Here is an 18,453-nt window from a genome sequence, read left to right on the forward strand (position 1 = left end):
CCGGCGTGTGAGGGGCGGGGACTGAGCGGCCCTGACGGAAATTGGCGAGTGAAGGCGATAAGAGCCGAGGGAATGTGCCTCGGAGGAGGGCGGATGTCGGAGTGGTTGTCATGGAGACGGAGGAAGTAGTGGTTGATAGGGACGCGGACCGTTACTAGGAAGCGTTGGTAGAGAGATGGAGGCGGCGGTCCCGGACTGTCTGCGCTGGAGCTGCCGGGATGTGGGAGGCTGGATACGGCGGAAGGGCTTCCCGCAGTACGAGGTAGGGGAAAGGCGGGCCCGTGTGTAGAGAAAGCTGGGGGGGGGGGTGAACAATGACTGCTCTGAAGTAAAAGGTGGAGGGGTCACCTATTCTAAAGTAGGCCAGAGCGGGGGGCTCAAAGGAGGGAATGTCATTTACATACCGTGGTGGCCCGTCTATACGGGGCGCAGAGGTACCGCCCCCCCCCCTAGTCCATACCACGCCCCCTAATCTCCATACAGGGCGCAGAGGTGCCGCCCCCCCTAGTCCATACCCCGCCCCCTAATCTCCATACAGGGCGCAGAGGTGCCGCCCCCTAGTTCATGCCCCGCCCACTAATCTCCATATGGTGCGCAGAGGTGCCAACCCCCTAGTCCATACCCCTGCCCCTAATCTCCATACGGGGGGCAGAGGTGCCAACCCCCTAGTCCATACCCCTGCCCCTAATCTCCATACGGGGCGCAGAGGTGCCAACCCCCTAGTCCATACCCCTGCCCCTAATCTCCATACGGGGGGCAGAGGTGCCGTCCCCTTAGTCCAAGCCCCCGCCCGCTAATCTCCATATGGGGCACAGAGGTGCTGCCCTCCTAGTCCATGCCCCCGCCCCCTAATCTCCATATGGGGCGCAGAGGTGCCGCCCCCTTAGTCCAAGCTACCGCCCCCTAATCTCCATATGGTGCGCAGAGGTGCCGCCCCCCTAATCTCCATATGGGGCGCAGAGGTGCTGCCCTCCTAGTCCATGCCCCCGCCCCCTAATCTCCATACGGGGTGCAGAGGTGCCACCCCCTTAATCCAAGCCCCCGCCCCCTAATCTCCATACGGGGCTCAGAGGTGCCGCCCCGCCCCCTAGTTCATGCCCCGCCCACTAATCTCCATAAGTAGTGCAGAGGTGCCGCCCCCCTAGTCCATGCCCCCGCCCCCTAATCTCCATACGGGGCGCAGAGGTGCCACCCCCTTAGTCCATGCCCCTGCCCCCTAATCTCCATATGGGGCGCAGAGGTGCTGCCCCCCTAGTCCATGCCCCTGCCCCCTAATCTCCATACGGGGCGCAAAGCCCCCGCCCCCTAATCTCCATACGGTGCGCAGAGGTGCCACCCCCCTAGTCCATGCCCGCCCCCTAATCTCCATGCGGGGCTCATGGATTCCAATAGTTTTTTTTTTGAAGCACGTGATTAGAGCCTCAGGCAGAGCAGACAATAGTGAATGAACCCCCCGGCGTGTCACGTGGGGGGTACAGGGAGGGAGGTCACCTGTTCTTGTTCTGACGGATAGGTGAGGTGGGGGATCACCTGTTATGCAGTTTAGGATGGGGGGGTCACCTGTTATGCAGTTTAGGATGGGGGAGGGGGGGGGTCACCTGTTTATCCATCATTCATTTCATTTGTGGCTCTGATATGTCATGTGACCCAGTGCTGGGACCAGTAATGGAAGCTCCTAATGCAAGATGCGCACTTACCTTTAACCATGCCCACCAAGCACTGCCGCAAAAAAGGGCATTTCACATAATGATTGCTGGTCAAATCTTTTGCTGAATCTTCTACCTGCTGGGTGACAACGCTGAGCCCGGGGTCACCCAATCTGTCACTAGAGGGCAGTGTGCTGTATAGAACATATCATGACCTGTGTCTGTCATTCCAGGTGTGCTTCACAGACAATGAAATCAATGGCCGCAAACTCATCCATGTCACATGTTCCACCCTGCCACAGATGGGTGTCACCGACTTCCAGGACATGAAGGTGAGTTTGGAACAGACCCAGCATGTCATCCTTGTTCCCCCCCCCCCCCATGGACGGTGCATACCCACAGATCTTCCACCGATTGACAGCTCCCCCCACAAATCTTCCATACGTTGGCAGCATCCTTGTCCCATCCTTGTGGTTGTTGCACTTTCTGTTTCATAAATCTGTGAATGCAAAAATGACCTTCTGTTCTTTCCACAGGCCATCGCTAAACTGGTGAGAGATCTGCTGGGTGTCAGTGAGCCGGCCTTTATCCGCAGTGTATCCCTCCCCCGAAGGGATAACATGGGGCTCTTCCTGGAGCAGAAATCTCAGACCGGAACCAACCATGACCTGCTCACCTACAACCAATTTGTTCTGGAGCAGGGCCTGTGATTGGAGGCGATTCCCTACCTCCATTACCAACAACTAATTCTGGCTGAAGCAGGGCCTGTGATCGGAGACCATTCCCCCCTATCCCCATCTCCAACAACCAATCCATCCTGGAGTAGAGCCTGTGATCAGAGACTATTCCCTCCACCTTCATCTCCAACAACCAATCCATCCTGGAGCAGAGCCTGTGATCAGAGACCATTCCCCCCTATCCCCATCACCAACAACCAATCCATCCTGGAGCAGAGCCTGTGATCAGAGACCATTCCCCCCTATCCCCATCACCAACAACCAATCCATCCTGGAGCAGAGCCTGTGATCAGAGACCATTCCCCCCTATCCCCATCACCAACAACCAATCCATCCTGGAGTAGAGCCTGTGATCAGAGACTATTCCCTCCACCTTCATCTCCAACAACCAATCCATCCTGGAGCAGAGCCTGTGATCAGAGACCATTCCCCCCTATCCCCATCACCAACAACCAATCCATCCTGGAGCAGAGCCTGTGATCAGAGACCATTCCCCCCTATCCCCATCACCAACAACCAATCCTTCCTGGAGTAGAGCCTGTGATCAGAGACTATTCCCTCCACCCCCATCACCAACAACCAATCCATCCTGGAGCAGAGACCTTCCCTCCACCCCCATCTCCAACAACCAATCCATCCTGGAGCAGAGACCATCCCTCCACCCCCATCTCCAACAATCAATCCATCTTGGAGCAGAGACCATCCCTCCACCCCCATCTCCAACAACCAATCCATCCTGGAGCAGAGACCTTCCCTCCACCCCCATCTCCAACAACCAATCCATCCTGGAGCAGAGACCATCCCTTCCCAGCCATCTCCAACAACCAATCCATCCTGGAGCAGAGACCATCCCTCCACCCCCATCTCCAACAACCAATCCATCCTGGAGCAGAGCCTGTGATCAGAGACCATTCCCCCCTATCCCCATCACCAACAACCAGTCCATCCTGGAGCAGAGCCTGTGATCAGAGACTATTCCCCCCTATCGCTGGAGTAGAGCCTGTGATCAGAGACTATTTCCTCCACCTTCATCTCCAACAACCAATCCATCCTGGAGCAGAGCCTGTGATCGGAGACCATTCCCCCCTATCCCCATCACCAACAACCAATCCATCCTGGAGCAGAGACCATCCCTCCACCCCCATCTCCAACAACCAATGCATCCTGGAGCAGAGCCTGTGTTCAGAGACCATTCCCCCCTATCCCCATCACCAACAACCAATCCATCCTGGAGCAGAGCCTGTGATCAGAGACCATTCCCTCCACCTCCATCAACAACAACCAATCCATTCTGGAGCAGAGCCTGTGATCAGAGACCATTCCCTCCACCTCCATCAACAACAACCAATCCATTCTGGAGCAGAGCCTGTGATCAGAGACCATTCCCTCCACCTCCATCACCAACAACCAATCCATTCTGGAGCAGAGCCTGTGATCAGAGACCATTCCTCCACCTCCATCACTAACAACCAACATAATATGAGGGAAATCCTGTGATCAGAGACCACTTTCCAACCTCCATTACCATCAAATAATCCTGGAGGGAGGCTGTGACCAATATTTACTCTCCCACTACAAGCAATGGCTACCTGCTTGTCCCCAACTCATTATGCTTGTCATACATGATTATTATAGATCACAGTCTCCATTAGAATTGTTCATGCAATGCACAAAACAAAATGGTTTGAAAGGTCACAGTGCATTGAAATCATCCCTTGTTGATTGAAGAAATAGTAGAGCAGCACTCGCATTGCCAACATCCATAAATAATGTGATAACGAAAAAAGGGGGGGGGGGGGGTTAATTCTGTTCAGACTTTAGCGGCACAGTAAACAATGGAAATACATAGAAAATATATACATTTTAATAGAAAAAAGAGAAACACATACATGAAATGAAATAAAAGGACAGTACAAACATTTAAAATCATACATACGCGTATACACTATATGATGAGAACCCGAATTCATCAACACGTTTCGCCATTGGGCTTCTTCAGGTTGCAATTTAGGATACAATAATTGCAGAAAAAAGAAAGGGATCTCACTTGCAAGTTCAATTCTTAATTAGCCTGTGGCTAACACAGATATCCAATATAGGAGAGAGATTAGCTAACGTAGAGAAAGTGCAGTGCTGGCAAAGCGAAGTTAGAGAACCCGGCTACGGTAAAACATACAGAATGATACTTCAAGGTAAAAAGTATCTTCCTGACTCCCCATATATAGGCTTGTGGATTTTGAAGACTTTTGTATTGTCTACTTTGGAACTAGTAGCCGGTCCCCCTGACTTCGCTTTGCCAGCACTGCACTCTCTCTGCATTAGCTAATCGGTCTCCTATATTGGATATCTGCGTTAGCCACAGGCTAATTAAGAATTGCACTTGCAAGTGAGATCCCTTTCTTGCTTCTGCAATTATTGTATGCTGAATTGTGACCGGAAGAAGCCCAACGGCGAAACGCGTCGATGCATTTGGGTTCTCATCATATAATGTATACTCATATGTATGATTTTTAATTTTTGTACTGTCCTTTTATCTCATTTCATGTATGTGGTTCTCTTTTTTTCTATTAAAATGTATATATTTTCTATGTATTACCGTTGTTTACTGTGCCGCTAAAGTCCGAACAGGTTTAACCCCCCGCCTATCACGGAACAGTCTGAGGAGGAGGCGCGGCTTTTGAATCATGGATGCCCGCAGCAAAAAAATAAGGTAGGGAGATTGTCTTGGCCGGCACAGTAGAGGCATGTGATGGACAGTGGGGGCATGGGATGGCACAGTGGGGGCATGGGATGGACAGTGGGGGCATGGAATGGACAGTGGGGGCATGGAATGGACAGTGGGGGCATGGAATGGACAGTGGGGGCATGGAATGGACAGTGGGGGCATGGGATGGACAGTGGGGGCATGGGATGGACAGTGGGGGCATGGGATGGACAGTGGGGGCATGGGATGGCACAGTGGGGGCATGGAATGGCACAGTGGGGGCATGGAATGGAATGGCACAGTGGGGGCATGGAATGGAATGGCACAGTGGGGGCATGGAATGGAATGGCACAGTGAGATTTGAAAAATGCCTGTTTCTGTCAGCGGTTGTTCTGGCTAACCCCTTAGCTTCCAGACAAACTAGTAGGAAGAGGGTCATCTTATATGGCGAGTATATCCCAAAACCAACATTTTTCCTGGAAAAATAGGGGGTCGTCTTATACGCCGGCAAATACGGTACACAGAATCAGCAGCATGCCCCCCTTCCTACTATGACTGTTGGTTTTCTATTACTCCTACTAGTAAATTATTTGCCATTCATTTATACCCAAAACAGCGATTGATCTGATAGTGATGTTGGACTGCTATTATTTTGTACACAACTGTATATGGAGTGCCTGTGATTTGTACTGAATGTGTAATGCAGCAGAGGCTTTCTTGTAACAATAATCCAGACGCAATAAAATGTTATTAAAAGTTTACTACATACAAAAAAAATCAGGTTTGGTACATATGTGTCCTCAGTCAGTTGAGTTCAGTTGCATCTTGATATAGCGCGACCATTTACCCCGTAGGATCCCGACGCGCTGGTCAGGAGAGGTGTACCCGCTGAGTGTCCGTATGGAAGATGGTGCAGTATAGAGAGGACAGCTGTGTTCGGAGGTGGGCGGAGCCTGCAAGGTGCTGACTCAGTGGAGTCTCCTTCATCTGGACACTGCTCAGATCAAACCTAGGAAACCGACTGCACAGAGCCCAGAGAGAACATCGTTATAACTGAACAGTGTATAAAAGAGAATAGGATTGGTTAATATAGGCAAAACAGACAGCTCTTCAGTCAGACCTTCACATTCAAGATGCCCAAAGCTTCTTCATGGAATAGACCAGTGGTCTCCAAACTGCTGCCGGGGGGGCCCTCTGCTTGCCTTTATCTGGCCCTTGGGACACTATTCCTCATACTGACACCAACAATGAGGAAATATTCCTGTTACAGACATCAACAAGGGGCCACTATTCATTCCACTGACGCCAAAGGTGGGACACTATTTTTCCCACTGACGCCAAAGATGGGCCACTATTCATTCCACTGACACCAACAATGTGGCACCATTCTTCCCACAGACACCAAAGATGGGGTACTATTCCTTCCGTTGATACCAATGATGGGGCACTACTTCTAACCCCAATAACAAAGATGGCATTTTCTCCCACTGATGCCAAGACTTTTTGTACTCTCAACAGTCCAACCCCCTAATGTCTGAAGGGCAGTAAACTGGCCTTTTGTTTAGAAAGTTTGGAGACCCCTGTCATAGACAATCTTGACCCGGTCCCATCGGCTCACACTCACCTATCACACCGGACACTGGCTTACGCTCACCTGTCACACCGGACACTGGCTTACGCTCACCTGTCACACCGGACACTGGCTCACGCTCACCTGTCACACCGGACACTGGCTCACGCTCACCTGTCACACCCGCTCACCTATCACACCGGACACTGGCTTATGCTCACCTGTCACACCGGACACTGGCTCACGCTTACCTGTCACTCCCGCTCACCTGTCACACCGGCTCACACTCACCTGTCACACCGGCTCACACTCACCTGTCACACCGGACACTGGCTCACGCTCCCCTGTCACACCGGACACTGGCTCACCTGTCACTCCCGCTCGCCTGTCACACCGGCTCACACTCGCCTGTCACACCGGACACTGGCTCACGCTCACCTGTCACACCGGACACTGGCTCACACGCACCTGTCACATCGGACACTGGCTCACACATCGGACACTGGCTCACACTCACCTGTCACATCGGACACTGGCTCACACTCGCCTGTCACACCGGCTCACGCTCACCTGTCACACCGGCTCACGCTCACCTGTCACACCGGCTCACGCTCACCTGTCTGCAGAAAGCGATGCTAGAAACGCTTTGCTCACAAAGTTGGCGCTTGTAAATCCAGCTCCTACGGGAGATTCACCCGATGTCACCCGCTGCTGGATGAGGCCATTCAGGATGCTCACAGCCTGGTCATGTGACAGATCATGTGATGTGCACAGATTGAGGACGGCATAGAGTACAGGCTCCATGAAATGGCTGACAATGCAAACTCCTCCTGGGTGGAGAACACAGTTATCACATTATCTTACAGGATCAATAAATAAGTGCAACACAATAATAAATCCTCACACAATTGTAGAATCGCACAAACCGGCAGCCATAGCAGGCACTGCATTGTTTGCGAGCTGCTGTCTTAGGCCAAACATGGGAACAAAACAACAGTGGGTCCAAGTTCTGTAGCTTTGCGTTCAGGAATTCCGCTCCCCCAATATAAAATCCTGATCCAAATTTTTAAAGGCCAAAGGATTCCTTTGCAGTGGGGCTGTGCCCATACCCTAGGGGTTAATAGTTTGTTTTGTCCAGGGGAGAGGAGAAACAGTTTTGCTTACCTGATCCCCCACTTTCCCAGCAGATGGCGCTCCCCCACGATCCAGCGGTGGGCTGTCCCTCAGCACCCTCACATCCGCAGTAGGGATGGGCTCAGGCGTGTTCGGATCCTAGTCCCACCTAAGCAATATTGCCAGGAAGCCGTCACTGCACACCGCCACTCATAGGCAGTAAGTCCTGGCCCGCAGCTGCACATACACACGCAATCGCGCAGGCGAGATGTGCCTAGGATCCGAACACGCCTGAGCCCATTCCTAGTCCAGAGCAAGGCTGTGGACCCTGCTCTGGTCTTAATGGCATCAGGGACAGGGCTAGGTGCAAGGGGGAGCAGAGGATCAGGTAAGTAATAGACATAAACAAGCAATTAACTCTTACAGTTCAGGCACAGCCCACAGAGTTGGGCTTGGGGTACAGAAATCTAGTCTGGAGACTTTGACATATTTATGAAGTTTACTGACAATCTATTACCTGACTCCCAGGACAATACTTGATCCAGGGCAGACGTTTCTGTGTGTATCTGCCCTGGAACTAGCATCACCCAATGAACAATGCCAATGGCATAGCGCCCAACTTTCAAAGATGGGAAAGAGGGACACCTATTAGCAAAAGTATATATTAATAAGGCCCCGCTCCCTTACAAGGAGAACTATTCACTTACCTCCGTCCCAGAGCTCCCCGGGAATTGTGGCCCTCACAAGGGACCCATCCTTCAGTGCCTTGGTCAGGCTACCATGGTGGTGGCACTGTGGCCCATCATCCTTGGGATCACACTGATACTCCGGCCTGATGACACCGCTGTGACCAAGAAGCCCTGTCACCCTACAGGAGACACAGAAACAAGATGCCAATGTACTGTACATGGGGGGGTTGAATACAATGTCAGAGGATCGGCCTCTATTCAAAGCCTGTGTGGTCTTACCTGGGCAACGGCACCGCAGACACCAGGCTGTACACCACACACCATTCTGGCAGGTGACCCCGGATTTCTGCACACACGGCGGGCAGTTGTGATGGCAGACAGCACAGGAAGACGATGTGAGCCCCTCTGACCAGCTTCACGTTATCATAGAAACATTTCACACCTCGACCCTGAAGATCTCCTGTGAGGGGGGGGGGGGGGTGAGAGAGACATCAACTCCAAACTGCAACATCAACACCGCCACAGGGGTCTAAATCTGGAGAACACAGAACAGGAATTTGATTGGCTACTGTGGACACAGCAAACGGTAGATTCTACTTCACTGGTAAAATCATCTGACACCTTTAAAAACGAAATGATATCTGTGCCAAGTCTGCAGGGTATAGGTTTTCATGCCATCACTACCATAGCTGAGCTCACCTTTAATCTGTCCTGCATGTGAGTAGGTGGGAAAAAACGTCAGGTATTCTTGTTTATTTCAGAGACTTTTGCATCAGAAAAGCCTCAGTTAATCAGCCTTAAGCCTTGTACTCAAGTACGGGACTCCCGGCGGTAAAAAGTCAGCCAGGAATCCCGAGAGGTGAGCGTAAACAAACCTTCCCCGTTCTTCTCTGTGGCAGTAATCATCTGCTCCCTGATATCGGTAAAGACGATCACTGACGTCACATGTCCAGCCCCGCCCCCCTACAGTTAGAAACACGCATGAGGTCACACTTAACCCCTACAGCGCCTCCTAGTGGTTAACCCCTTCACTGCCATTTTCACAGTAATGAGTGCATTTTTATAGCACTTTTCGCTGTGAAAATGACAATGGTCCCAAAAATGTGTCAAAAGTGTCAGATGTGTCCGCCATAATGTCTCAGTCATGAAAAAAAAAAAAAAAAATCCTGATCGCCGCCATTAGTAGTAAAAAATTATTTATTGATAAAAATGGCATAAAACGATCCCCTATTTTGTAAACGCTATAAATTTTGCGCAAACCAAATCGATAAACGCTTATTGCTTTTGCCAAAAATAGGTAGAAAAATACGTATCAGCCTAATATTGGGGATATTTATTATAGCAAAAAGTGAAAAATATAGAATTTTTTACAAAATTGTCGCTCTATTTTTGTTTATAGAGCAAAAAATAAAAACCGCAGAGGTGATCAAATACCACCAAAAGAAAGCTCTATTTGTGAAAAAAAAAGAAGAAGGACATAAAATTTTCTTTGGGAGCCACATCGCGCAATTGTCAGTTAAAGCGACACAGTGCCGAATTGCAAAAAGGGGCAAGGTCCTTAACCTGCATATTGGTCCGGGTCTTAACCGGTTAACAAAAATATCCAGAAAAAAACGCATTTCAAAAAGAGTTTTAATCTGATTTGCATTTTAATGAGTGAAATAAGCATTTGATCCCCTATTAATCAGCAAGATTTCTGGCTCTCAGGTGTCTTATATACAGGTAATGTGCTAAGATTAGGAGCACTCTTTTAGGGCTCTTTCACACGGAGCGGATCCGTATTGATCCGCCCCGTGTGTGTCCGTCGGCTCAGCGGGGATCATCCGTAAATCCCCGCTGAGCCGTCGGAAGACAGGGTGGTCCCGCACACTGTGCAGAGACCGCCCTGTCTTTCCTCCGCTCTCCCCTATGGGGAATCGGATGAATACGGACCGTGTGTCCATATTCATCTGATCCGTTCCGCCAGACAGAAGAAAAATAGGGTTTTCTATGTCTGAAAAAGCAGATCTTTTTGCGGAGGCGGATCTTTACGGACGTTAGCGGATGCTCATCCGCTAACGTCCACAATCCCATAGGGATGCATTACAAGTCCGTAAATGGACTTGTAAAAAACGGACCGTTCGTCCGCCCGTGTGAAAGGGCCCTTAAAGGTAGTGCTCCTAATCTCAGCTTGTTACCTGTATAGAAGACACCTGTACACAGAAGCAATCAGATTCAAATCTCTCCACCATGGCCAAGACCAAAGAGCTGTCCAAGGATGGTCGGGGACAAAAATTGTAAACCTACACAAGGCTGGAATGGGCTACAAAAACAAAATAAATCTGCACTATCCAAACAGTGAGCAGCTACAAACAATCCAGTGAACAAAGGAAAATCAATAAAACACAACAAAAAAAGTAGCGCCGAGTGATATAATAAGAAGACACTGATGGTCTATATGAAACACCAAGTGAACAGACGCTCACTTCACAGTGGGCATTTGGCGCCTAACTAAGCTCAAAAATCAATCAATCAACAGTGCAAATAATAAAAGTCCCAATGTGGTATTATGGTGAAACTTAATAGGTCAATGGAACTGGATGTAAACAAAGTTCTCAACTGAAATGGATACCCAATGGACTTATCGTGAATTGACACAATACCCGCCACCAAGATGGGAGGCTTACCGGAGGTATTGAACCCTAATGAGCCTACGCTCAAAGGGTAAATATAGCTGTGTATATACGTGGAAGGTGAATCGGCAAGGATCCGGATATCCAACCAGTAGGTGCAATGAAGCCGCCACTCGAGGGAAGATATCAATGGCTTGAAGATGACTCACAGATGGTCAAACCATATCCAATGTATAGAGAGGAAAGGAAAGGCACATGAGGCGTTTTAATAACGGTTAAAAACACCTACAGTTAAGTAAGGTTTTGCGAAACGCGTCGGGACTACACTGCTGCCATGCACATTCCGTTTTTGATGTCCTCTTTTATCTACTTTTTAACCATTATTAAAACTCTTAAAAAATTAAGACTCTTTATCAGTGGGCAAACTTACAAAATCAGCAGGGGGGTCAAAAAACTTGTTTCCCTCACTGTACATTACAATATGGCAGCTCTGATATTTTGTATTGCTTGGTATCAACTATTAGATGGAGGATGCCCTATGTGAATGCACTGGAGGGGGGCAGAGAGGATCTACTTACGGAGGGTCTCTGGCCGGCGGGTGGACACACTGATGTCATCAGCATGAAGGTCTGTCAGGTCAAGAAGACAACGGACCAGTTGCTTCCCCAGATAACCGCCACCAATGACGCCGACATGGAATCCCCGAGACATCTGCAGAGCCTGCCTGTGAGGGGACACAGCAACGTTCTTAGTATTTAGGGCAGAATTGCTCAATGTACCTGATATAGAAGGGCCTCAAGTACGGGCCCCTGACATCAGCCAAGGGCCACACATAATAGTCAGTGAATGCTATGCTACAAAAAGCAGATATACAACAGCAAAGACAAGCTTGGCATTACCCTAAAATAAAAGGTAAGTCCACAAGCTGGGCACAGTTGTGGTTTTGGGCTCTTTAAGCTCTGGCCCCGTTGTCACACCTCCGGCTGAGGACTTGTTTAAGCGGATCTATGTACCGCCATGAGATCAGTTCCTGTACACTTCATTCTGGTTGGAATATTCGCAGACAAACTGTATCAGTCTTTAAATGTCCCCCTATGAAAGGCACACACATTCTCCAGAAGGCTAGAAGACAAGGTCATCGAGTGCGAGAAGGCTACAAGACGTGGTCAGCGAGTACGAGAAGGCTACAAGACGTGGTCAGCGAGTACGAGAAGGCTACAAGACGTGGTCAGCGAGTACGAGAAGGCTACAAGACGTGGTCAGCGAGTACGAGAAGGCTACAAGACATGGTCAGCGAGTACGAGAAGGCTACAAGACGTGGTCAGCGAGTACGAGAAGGCTACAAGACGTGGTCAGCGAGTACGAGAAGGCTACAAGACGTGGTCAGCGAGTACGAGAAGGCTACAAGACATGGTCAGAGAGTACGAGAAGGCTACAAGACATGGTCAGAGAGTACGAGAAGGCTACAAGACATGGTCAGAGAGTACAAGAAGGCTACAAGACATGGTCAGAGAGTACAAGAAGGCTACAAGACATGGTCAGGGAGTACGAGAAGGCTACAAGACATGGTCAGGGAGTACGAGAAGGCTACAAGACATGGTCAGCGCGTACGAGAAGGCTACAAGGCGTGGTCAGAGAGTACGAGAAGGCTACAAGACATGGTCAGGGAGTACGAGAAGGCTACAAGACATGGTCAGGGAGTACGAGAAGGCTACAAGACATGGTCAGGGAGTACGAGAAGGCTACAAGACCTGGTCAGGGAGTACGAGAAGGCTACAAGACATGGTCAGGGAGTACGAGAAGGCTACAAGACATGGTCAGGGAGTACGAGAAGGCTACAAGACATGGTCAGCGCGTATGAGAAGGCTACAAGGCGTGGTCAGAGAGTACGAGAAGGCTACAAGACATGGTCAGGGAGTACGAGAAGGCTACAAGACATGGTCAGGGAGTACGAGAAGGCTACAAGACATGGTCAGGGAGTACGAGAAGGCTACAAGACATGGTCAGGGACTATTAGAAGGCTACAAGACATGGTCAGGGACTATTAGAAGGCTACAAGACATGGTCAGAGAGTACGAGAAGGCTACAAGACATGGTCAGAGAGTACAAGAAGGCTACAAGACATGGTCAGAGAGTACAAGAAGGCTACAAGACATGGTCAGAGAGTACAAGAAGGCTACAAGACATGGTCAGAGAGTACGAGAAGGCTACAAGACATGGTCAGGGAGTACGAGAAGGCTACAAGACATGGTCAGGGAGTACGAGAAGGCTACAAGACATGGTCAGCGAGTACGAGAAGGCTACAAGACATGGTCAGCGAGTACGAGAAGGCTACAAGACATGGTCAGCGAGTACGAGAAGGCTACAAGACATGGTCAGCGAGTACGAGAAGGCTACAAGACGTGGTCAGCGAGTACGAGAAGGCTACAAGACGTGGTCAGCGAGTACGAGAAGGCTACAAGACGTGGTCAGCGAGTACGAGAAGGCTACAAGACATGGTCAGAGAGTACGAGAAGGCTACAAGACATGGTCAGAGAGTACGAGAAGGCTACAAGACATGGTCAGAGAGTACAAGAAGGCTACAAGACATGGTCAGAGAGTACAAGAAGGCTACAAGACATGGTCAGGGAGTACGAGAAGGCTACAAGACATGGTCAGGGAGTACGAGAAGGCTACAAGACATGGTCAGCGCGTACGAGAAGGCTACAAGGCGTGGTCAGAGAGTACGAGAAGGCTACAAGACATGGTCAGGGAGTACGAGAAGGCTACAAGACATGGTCAGGGAGTACGAGAAGGCTACAAGACCTGGTCAGAGAGTACGAGAAGGCTACAAGACATGGTCAGAGAACGAGAAGGCTACAAGACATGGTCAGGGACTATTAGAAGGCTACAAGACATGGTCAGAGAGTACGAGAAGGCTACAAGACATGGTCAGAGAGTACAAGAAGGCTACAAGACATGGTCAGAGAGTACAAGAAGGCTACAAGACATGGTCAGAGAGTACAAGAAGGCTACAAGACATGGTCAGAGAGTACAAGAAGGCTACAAGACATGGTCAGAGAGTACGAGAAGGCTACAAGACATGGTCAGGGAGTACGAGAAGGCTACAAGACATGGTCAGCGAGTACGAGAAGGCTACAAGACATGGTCAGCGAGTACGAGAAGGCTACAAGACATGGTCAGCGAGTACGAGAAGGCTACAAGACATGGTCAGCGAGTACGAGAAGGCTACAAGACATGGTCAGGGAGTACGAGAAGGCTACAAGACATGGTCAGGGAGTACGAGAAGGCTACAAGACATGGTCAGCGAGTACGAGAAGGCTACAAGACATGGTCAGAGAGTACGAGAAGGCTACAAGACATGGTCAGAGAGTACGAGAAGGCTACAAGGCATGGTCAGCAAGTACGAGAAGGCTACAAGACATGGTCAGGGAGTACGAGAAGGCTACAAGACATGGTCAGAGAGTACGAGAAGGCTACAAGACATGGTCAGAGAGTACGAGAAGGCTACAAGACATGGTCAGAGAGTACGAGAAGGCTACAAGACATGGTCAGGGAGTAGGAGAAGGCTACAAGACATGGTCAGCGAGTACGAGAAGGCTACAAGACATGGTCAGCGAGTACGAGAAGGCTACAAGACATGGTCAGAGAGTACGAGAAGGCTACAAGACATGGTCAGAGAGTACGAGAAGGCTACAAGGCATGGTCAGCAAGTACGAGAAGGCTACAAGACATGGTCAGGGAGTACGAGAAGGCTACAAGACATGGTCAGGGAGTACGAGAAGGCTACAAGACATGGTCAGAGAGTACGAGAAGGCTACAAGGCATGGTCAGCGAGTACGAGAAGGCTACAAGACATGGTCAGAGAGTACGAGAAGGCTACAAGGCATGGTCAGCGAGTACGAGAAGGCTACAAGACTAACACTACAACGAGTCGAGAAAAGAACTTTTCCAGTCTGAAAAATTGAGAACCAGCTCTCAAATTTTTGCTGGCGGAAATTCTCACAGAAAAAGTCCAATAGAGCCTACACACGGTTGGAAATTCCGACCGGGTGTACGCGGCATTAGTCGGTCCCTAGGGTTCAATATTGAGTTGGCCCACCCTTTGCAGCTATAACAGCTTCAACTCTTCTCGGAAGTCTGTCCACAAGGTTTGGGAGTGTGTCTATGGGAATGTTTGACCATGAGCGAGATTGGGGTGGAGGAACTTGACTGGGCTGCACAGAGTCCCGACCTCAACCTAATAGAATACCTTTGGGATGAATTAGAGCGGAGACTGTGAGCCAGGCCTTTTCGTCCAACATCAGTGCCTGACCTCACAAATGCGCTTCTGGAAGAATGGTCAAACATTCCAATAGACACACTCCTAAACCTTGTGGACAGCCTTCCAAGAAGAGTCGAAGCTGTTATAGCTGCAAAGGGCATGCCAACTCAATATTGAACCCTACGGACTAAGACTGGGATGACAATAAAGTTCATGTGTCCCAATACTTTTGACAATATAGTGTACGTTTACATGCAACTACCTAAATCTGTCTTGGTATCAGCCACATGGAAACCCATGTAGAGAAGACCTCTAGATGGAAGGGCACAATTCTCAGCCAATCAGCTTCTGCTGCAGTGCTCACGGGCTCGCATGGAACATTTTGACAGAAGGAGAATGAAGAATGAAGGAGATCTCACCGGGTTTGGAGAAGCACTTGGCAGAAGAATACGGAGTGAGCACAGGCGTGTTCCGTCAGATCCCGTCTCCGGGTCTTCAGCTTCACTAAACTCTGGTGTTGCACTGAGACTCCGGCCTCAAACTGGAGGGATCCGAGCCCAGCGATGATCTCCATTGTGGCACTGAGCTCCCTGGAAGGAAGAGGAGAGGAATCTGTGTACAGCTCTGCCCACACCCGACATTGGAAATGCTTCACACTAGGGTTGTCCCGATACCAATACCAGTATCGGTATCGGGACCGATACCGAGTATTTGCGGGAGTACTTGTACTCCCGCAAATACCCCCGATGCCTAAATAGAATACTTGACCCCCCCCCCCGCCGTCGCATATCGCAAATCCGCCGCTGCCGCGTTAATCACCGTCCGGCGAAGATTACAGGCGCCTTTAGTTTGAATAGCTGTTTTGCCCGCCGCGCCGTGTATAGACACTCCCTTTTGGACGGATCTGTCCAATCCCGAGCAAGGGGGAGTGTCCTTTACACAGCGTGGCAGGGAAAACAGCTATTCAAACGAAAGCTGCCTGTAATGTTCGCCGCACGGTGATTAACGCGGCGGCGGCATCATCATTAGGTATGGGGGACATGGCTGCATATGTTTGGGAACATGGCTGCATATATGTGGGGGGACATGGCTGCATATGTGGGGGGGGACATGGCTGCATATGTGGGGGGGGGACATGGCTGCATATGTGGGGGGGGACATGGCTGCATTTGTGGGGGGGGGACATGGCTGCATTTGTGGGGGGGGGACATGGCTGCATTTGTGGGGGGGACATGGCTGCATTTGTGGGGGGGGACATGGCTGCATTTGTGGGGGGGACATGGCTGCATTTGTGGGGGGGACATGGCTGCATTTGTGGGGGGGACATGGCTGCATTTGTGGGGGGGACATGGCTGCATTTGTGGGGGGGACATGGCTGCATTTGTGGGGGGGACATGGCTGCATATGTGGGGGGGGACATGGCTGCATTTGTGGGGGGGACATGGCTGCATATGTGGGGGGGACATGACTGCATATGTTTGGGGACATGGCTGCATATGTGGGGGGGACATGGATGCATTTGTGGGGGGGACATGGCTTCATATGTGGGGGGGACATGGCTGCATTTGTGGGGGGGACATGGCTGCATTTGTGGGGGGGACATGGCTGCATTTGTGGGGGGGACATGGCTGCATATGTGGGGGGGACATGACTGCATATGTGGGGGGGACATGGATGCATTTGTGGGGGGACATGGCTGCATTTGGGGACACATTTAAAAAAAAGTATTGGTATTCGGTATCGGCGAGTACAAAAAAGTGATATCGGGACAACCCTACTTCACACATTACTGCTGATCTCTGTGATCTCTATACTGTGTGATCTCTATGTAATTTCTGAATGATCTCTAGAGGATCTTTGCATGATCTTTATATGATTGATATGTGATGTGTGTGATCTCTATATGATCTCCGTGTGATATTCAATTGATCTGTGTGATCTCTATACAGTGCCTTGAAAAAGTATTACCGTATTTATCGGCGTATACCGCACACTTTTTTGCCCTGAAAATGAGGGCAAAATCGTGGGTGCGCGATATACGCCGATACCCTGCACTGTGTTTGAACCACTGCGCCGGCATATACCGAGCGCAGTACACTCGGGTATAGTCGGGCAGGCTCGGCTCCTCTCGCGGTCACGTCCTGTACGTCCTTTACGCGAGAGGAGCCGAGCCTGCCCGACTATACCCGAGTGTACTGCGCTCGGTATATGTCGACGCAGTGGTTCAAACACAGCGCGGGGAGGACACCACGATGGCCGCAGAAGGACGCCGGACGCGGCTGGTGATGGACGACGGGCAAGACACCGACGAGGGGCATCCAAACTAAGTATTTTTTTTTTCCAGGAATTTTCCTTCAAGTTCGGGGGTGCGCGCTATACGCCGGGGCGCGTTATAGCCAGATAAATACGGTACTTTGTGTGTGTGTGTGTACAGCATGACAATTCAGCCACAGTGCCCCTCTGTGGTGGAATGACTATTGCACAAAATAACTGAACCAGGAGTCCTGCAATGTGGACTTACAAGCTTGTTTTTCACACTGGCAGCTCGATTGCTTGCCATCTGGTAATACCAGGCCTAGGGGCCCCTGGGGGACCTTTATTCCAGGAGTTGTGGGCCCCATAAGGTTTCCCCATGGAAGTCTATGCCCTGAAGCGCCAACACCTCCTCTTCTACAGGAAGTGTGGGGCCCCTGTGGTCTCTCTCTGTCATCTCCCCTCAGGTATTGGGGCCCCGAGCTCCCCCGCTACTCACTCCGGCTCTGCTGGGATTTGTAGTTCCTCAAGGCTGAAGATTTGTGGTTTCATACGCGGCTTCCATAGCAACGGCTCACTGACAACACACCACCGGCTGAACACCCCGCCCCGAGGGGGAGGAACTACTTGCTACAGCCAATCCACACCGAGCACTGGCCACGAGCCCCCCCCCTCTCGGCTGTACAGCGTGATCTCCCCGCCCCCTTCCCATCGGGAAATGGTCAGTGAGAGGTCACACGGCACGTGGAGGAGAGAACACGGAGGAGGCGCAGTGACCGAGTTCACTTCATCACCTGAGCAGCCAGCTTCCTCTTCTTCTCCATCCCCGTTACCGTTACCTGACCAGCCAGGCTCCTCCCACCCA

General features: G+C 50.6%; 2 protein-coding genes across 2 annotated transcripts; one reads left to right on the forward strand and one right to left on the reverse strand.

Moving 5' to 3' along the window:
* Positions 1 to 29: 29 nt before the first annotated feature.
* On the forward strand, positions 30 to 3,321 carry SAMD15 (sterile alpha motif domain containing 15). Its single transcript, XM_040333899.1, has 3 exons — positions 30 to 262; positions 1,880 to 1,978; positions 2,183 to 3,321. Exons 1-3 carry the CDS (start codon positions 176 to 178, stop codon positions 2,354 to 2,356), a joined length of 360 nt encoding a protein of 119 aa, XP_040189833.1. The 5' UTR covers positions 30 to 175; the 3' UTR covers positions 2,357 to 3,321.
* A 2,508-nt stretch (positions 3,322 to 5,829) lies between these two features.
* NOXRED1 (NADP dependent oxidoreductase domain containing 1) lies at positions 5,830 to 18,224 on the reverse strand. The gene is made up of 7 exons (XM_040333192.1): positions 18,088 to 18,224; positions 15,755 to 15,925; positions 11,650 to 11,795; positions 8,739 to 8,919; positions 8,478 to 8,638; positions 7,274 to 7,514; positions 5,830 to 6,108 (listed from the first exon to the last, which is right to left on the reverse strand). Exons 1-7 carry the CDS (start codon positions 18,138 to 18,140, stop codon positions 5,958 to 5,960), a joined length of 1,104 nt encoding a protein of 367 aa, XP_040189126.1. The 5' UTR covers positions 18,141 to 18,224; the 3' UTR covers positions 5,830 to 5,957.
* Positions 18,225 to 18,453: the final 229 nt, after the last annotated feature.

This window comes from Rana temporaria, chromosome 13, assembly GCF_905171775.1.
Source record: "Rana temporaria chromosome 13, aRanTem1.1, whole genome shotgun sequence".
Taxonomy (NCBI): Eukaryota; Metazoa; Chordata; class Amphibia; order Anura; family Ranidae; genus Rana; species Rana temporaria.

What these genes read in the sequence shown, in the direction of transcription:
- SAMD15 (XM_040333899.1), top strand. Translation starts at nt 176, where the DNA reads ATGGAGGCGGCGGTCCCGGACTGTCTGCGCTGGAGCTGCCGGGATGTG. An exon ending in AGGGCTTCCCGCAGTACGAG is followed by an intron (nt 263 to 1,879) that starts GTAGGGGAAAGG and finishes CTGTCATTCCAG; the next exon opens with GTGTGCTTCACAGACAATGA. An exon ending in CCGACTTCCAGGACATGAAG is followed by an intron (nt 1,979 to 2,182) that starts GTGAGTTTGGAA and finishes TTCTTTCCACAG; the next exon opens with GCCATCGCTAAACTGGTGAG.
- NOXRED1 (XM_040333192.1), bottom strand. Translation starts at nt 18,140, where the DNA reads ATGAAACCACAAATCTTCAGCCTTGAGGAACTACAAATCCCAGCAGAG. An exon ending in CAAGTGCTTCTCCAAACCCG is followed by an intron (nt 11,796 to 15,754) that starts GTGAGATCTCCT and finishes GTCCCCTCACAG; the next exon opens with GCAGGCTCTGCAGATGTCTC. An exon ending in TCTGCGGTGCCGTTGCCCAG is followed by an intron (nt 8,639 to 8,738) that starts GTAAGACCACAC and finishes TGTCTCCTGTAG; the next exon opens with GGTGACAGGGCTTCTTGGTC.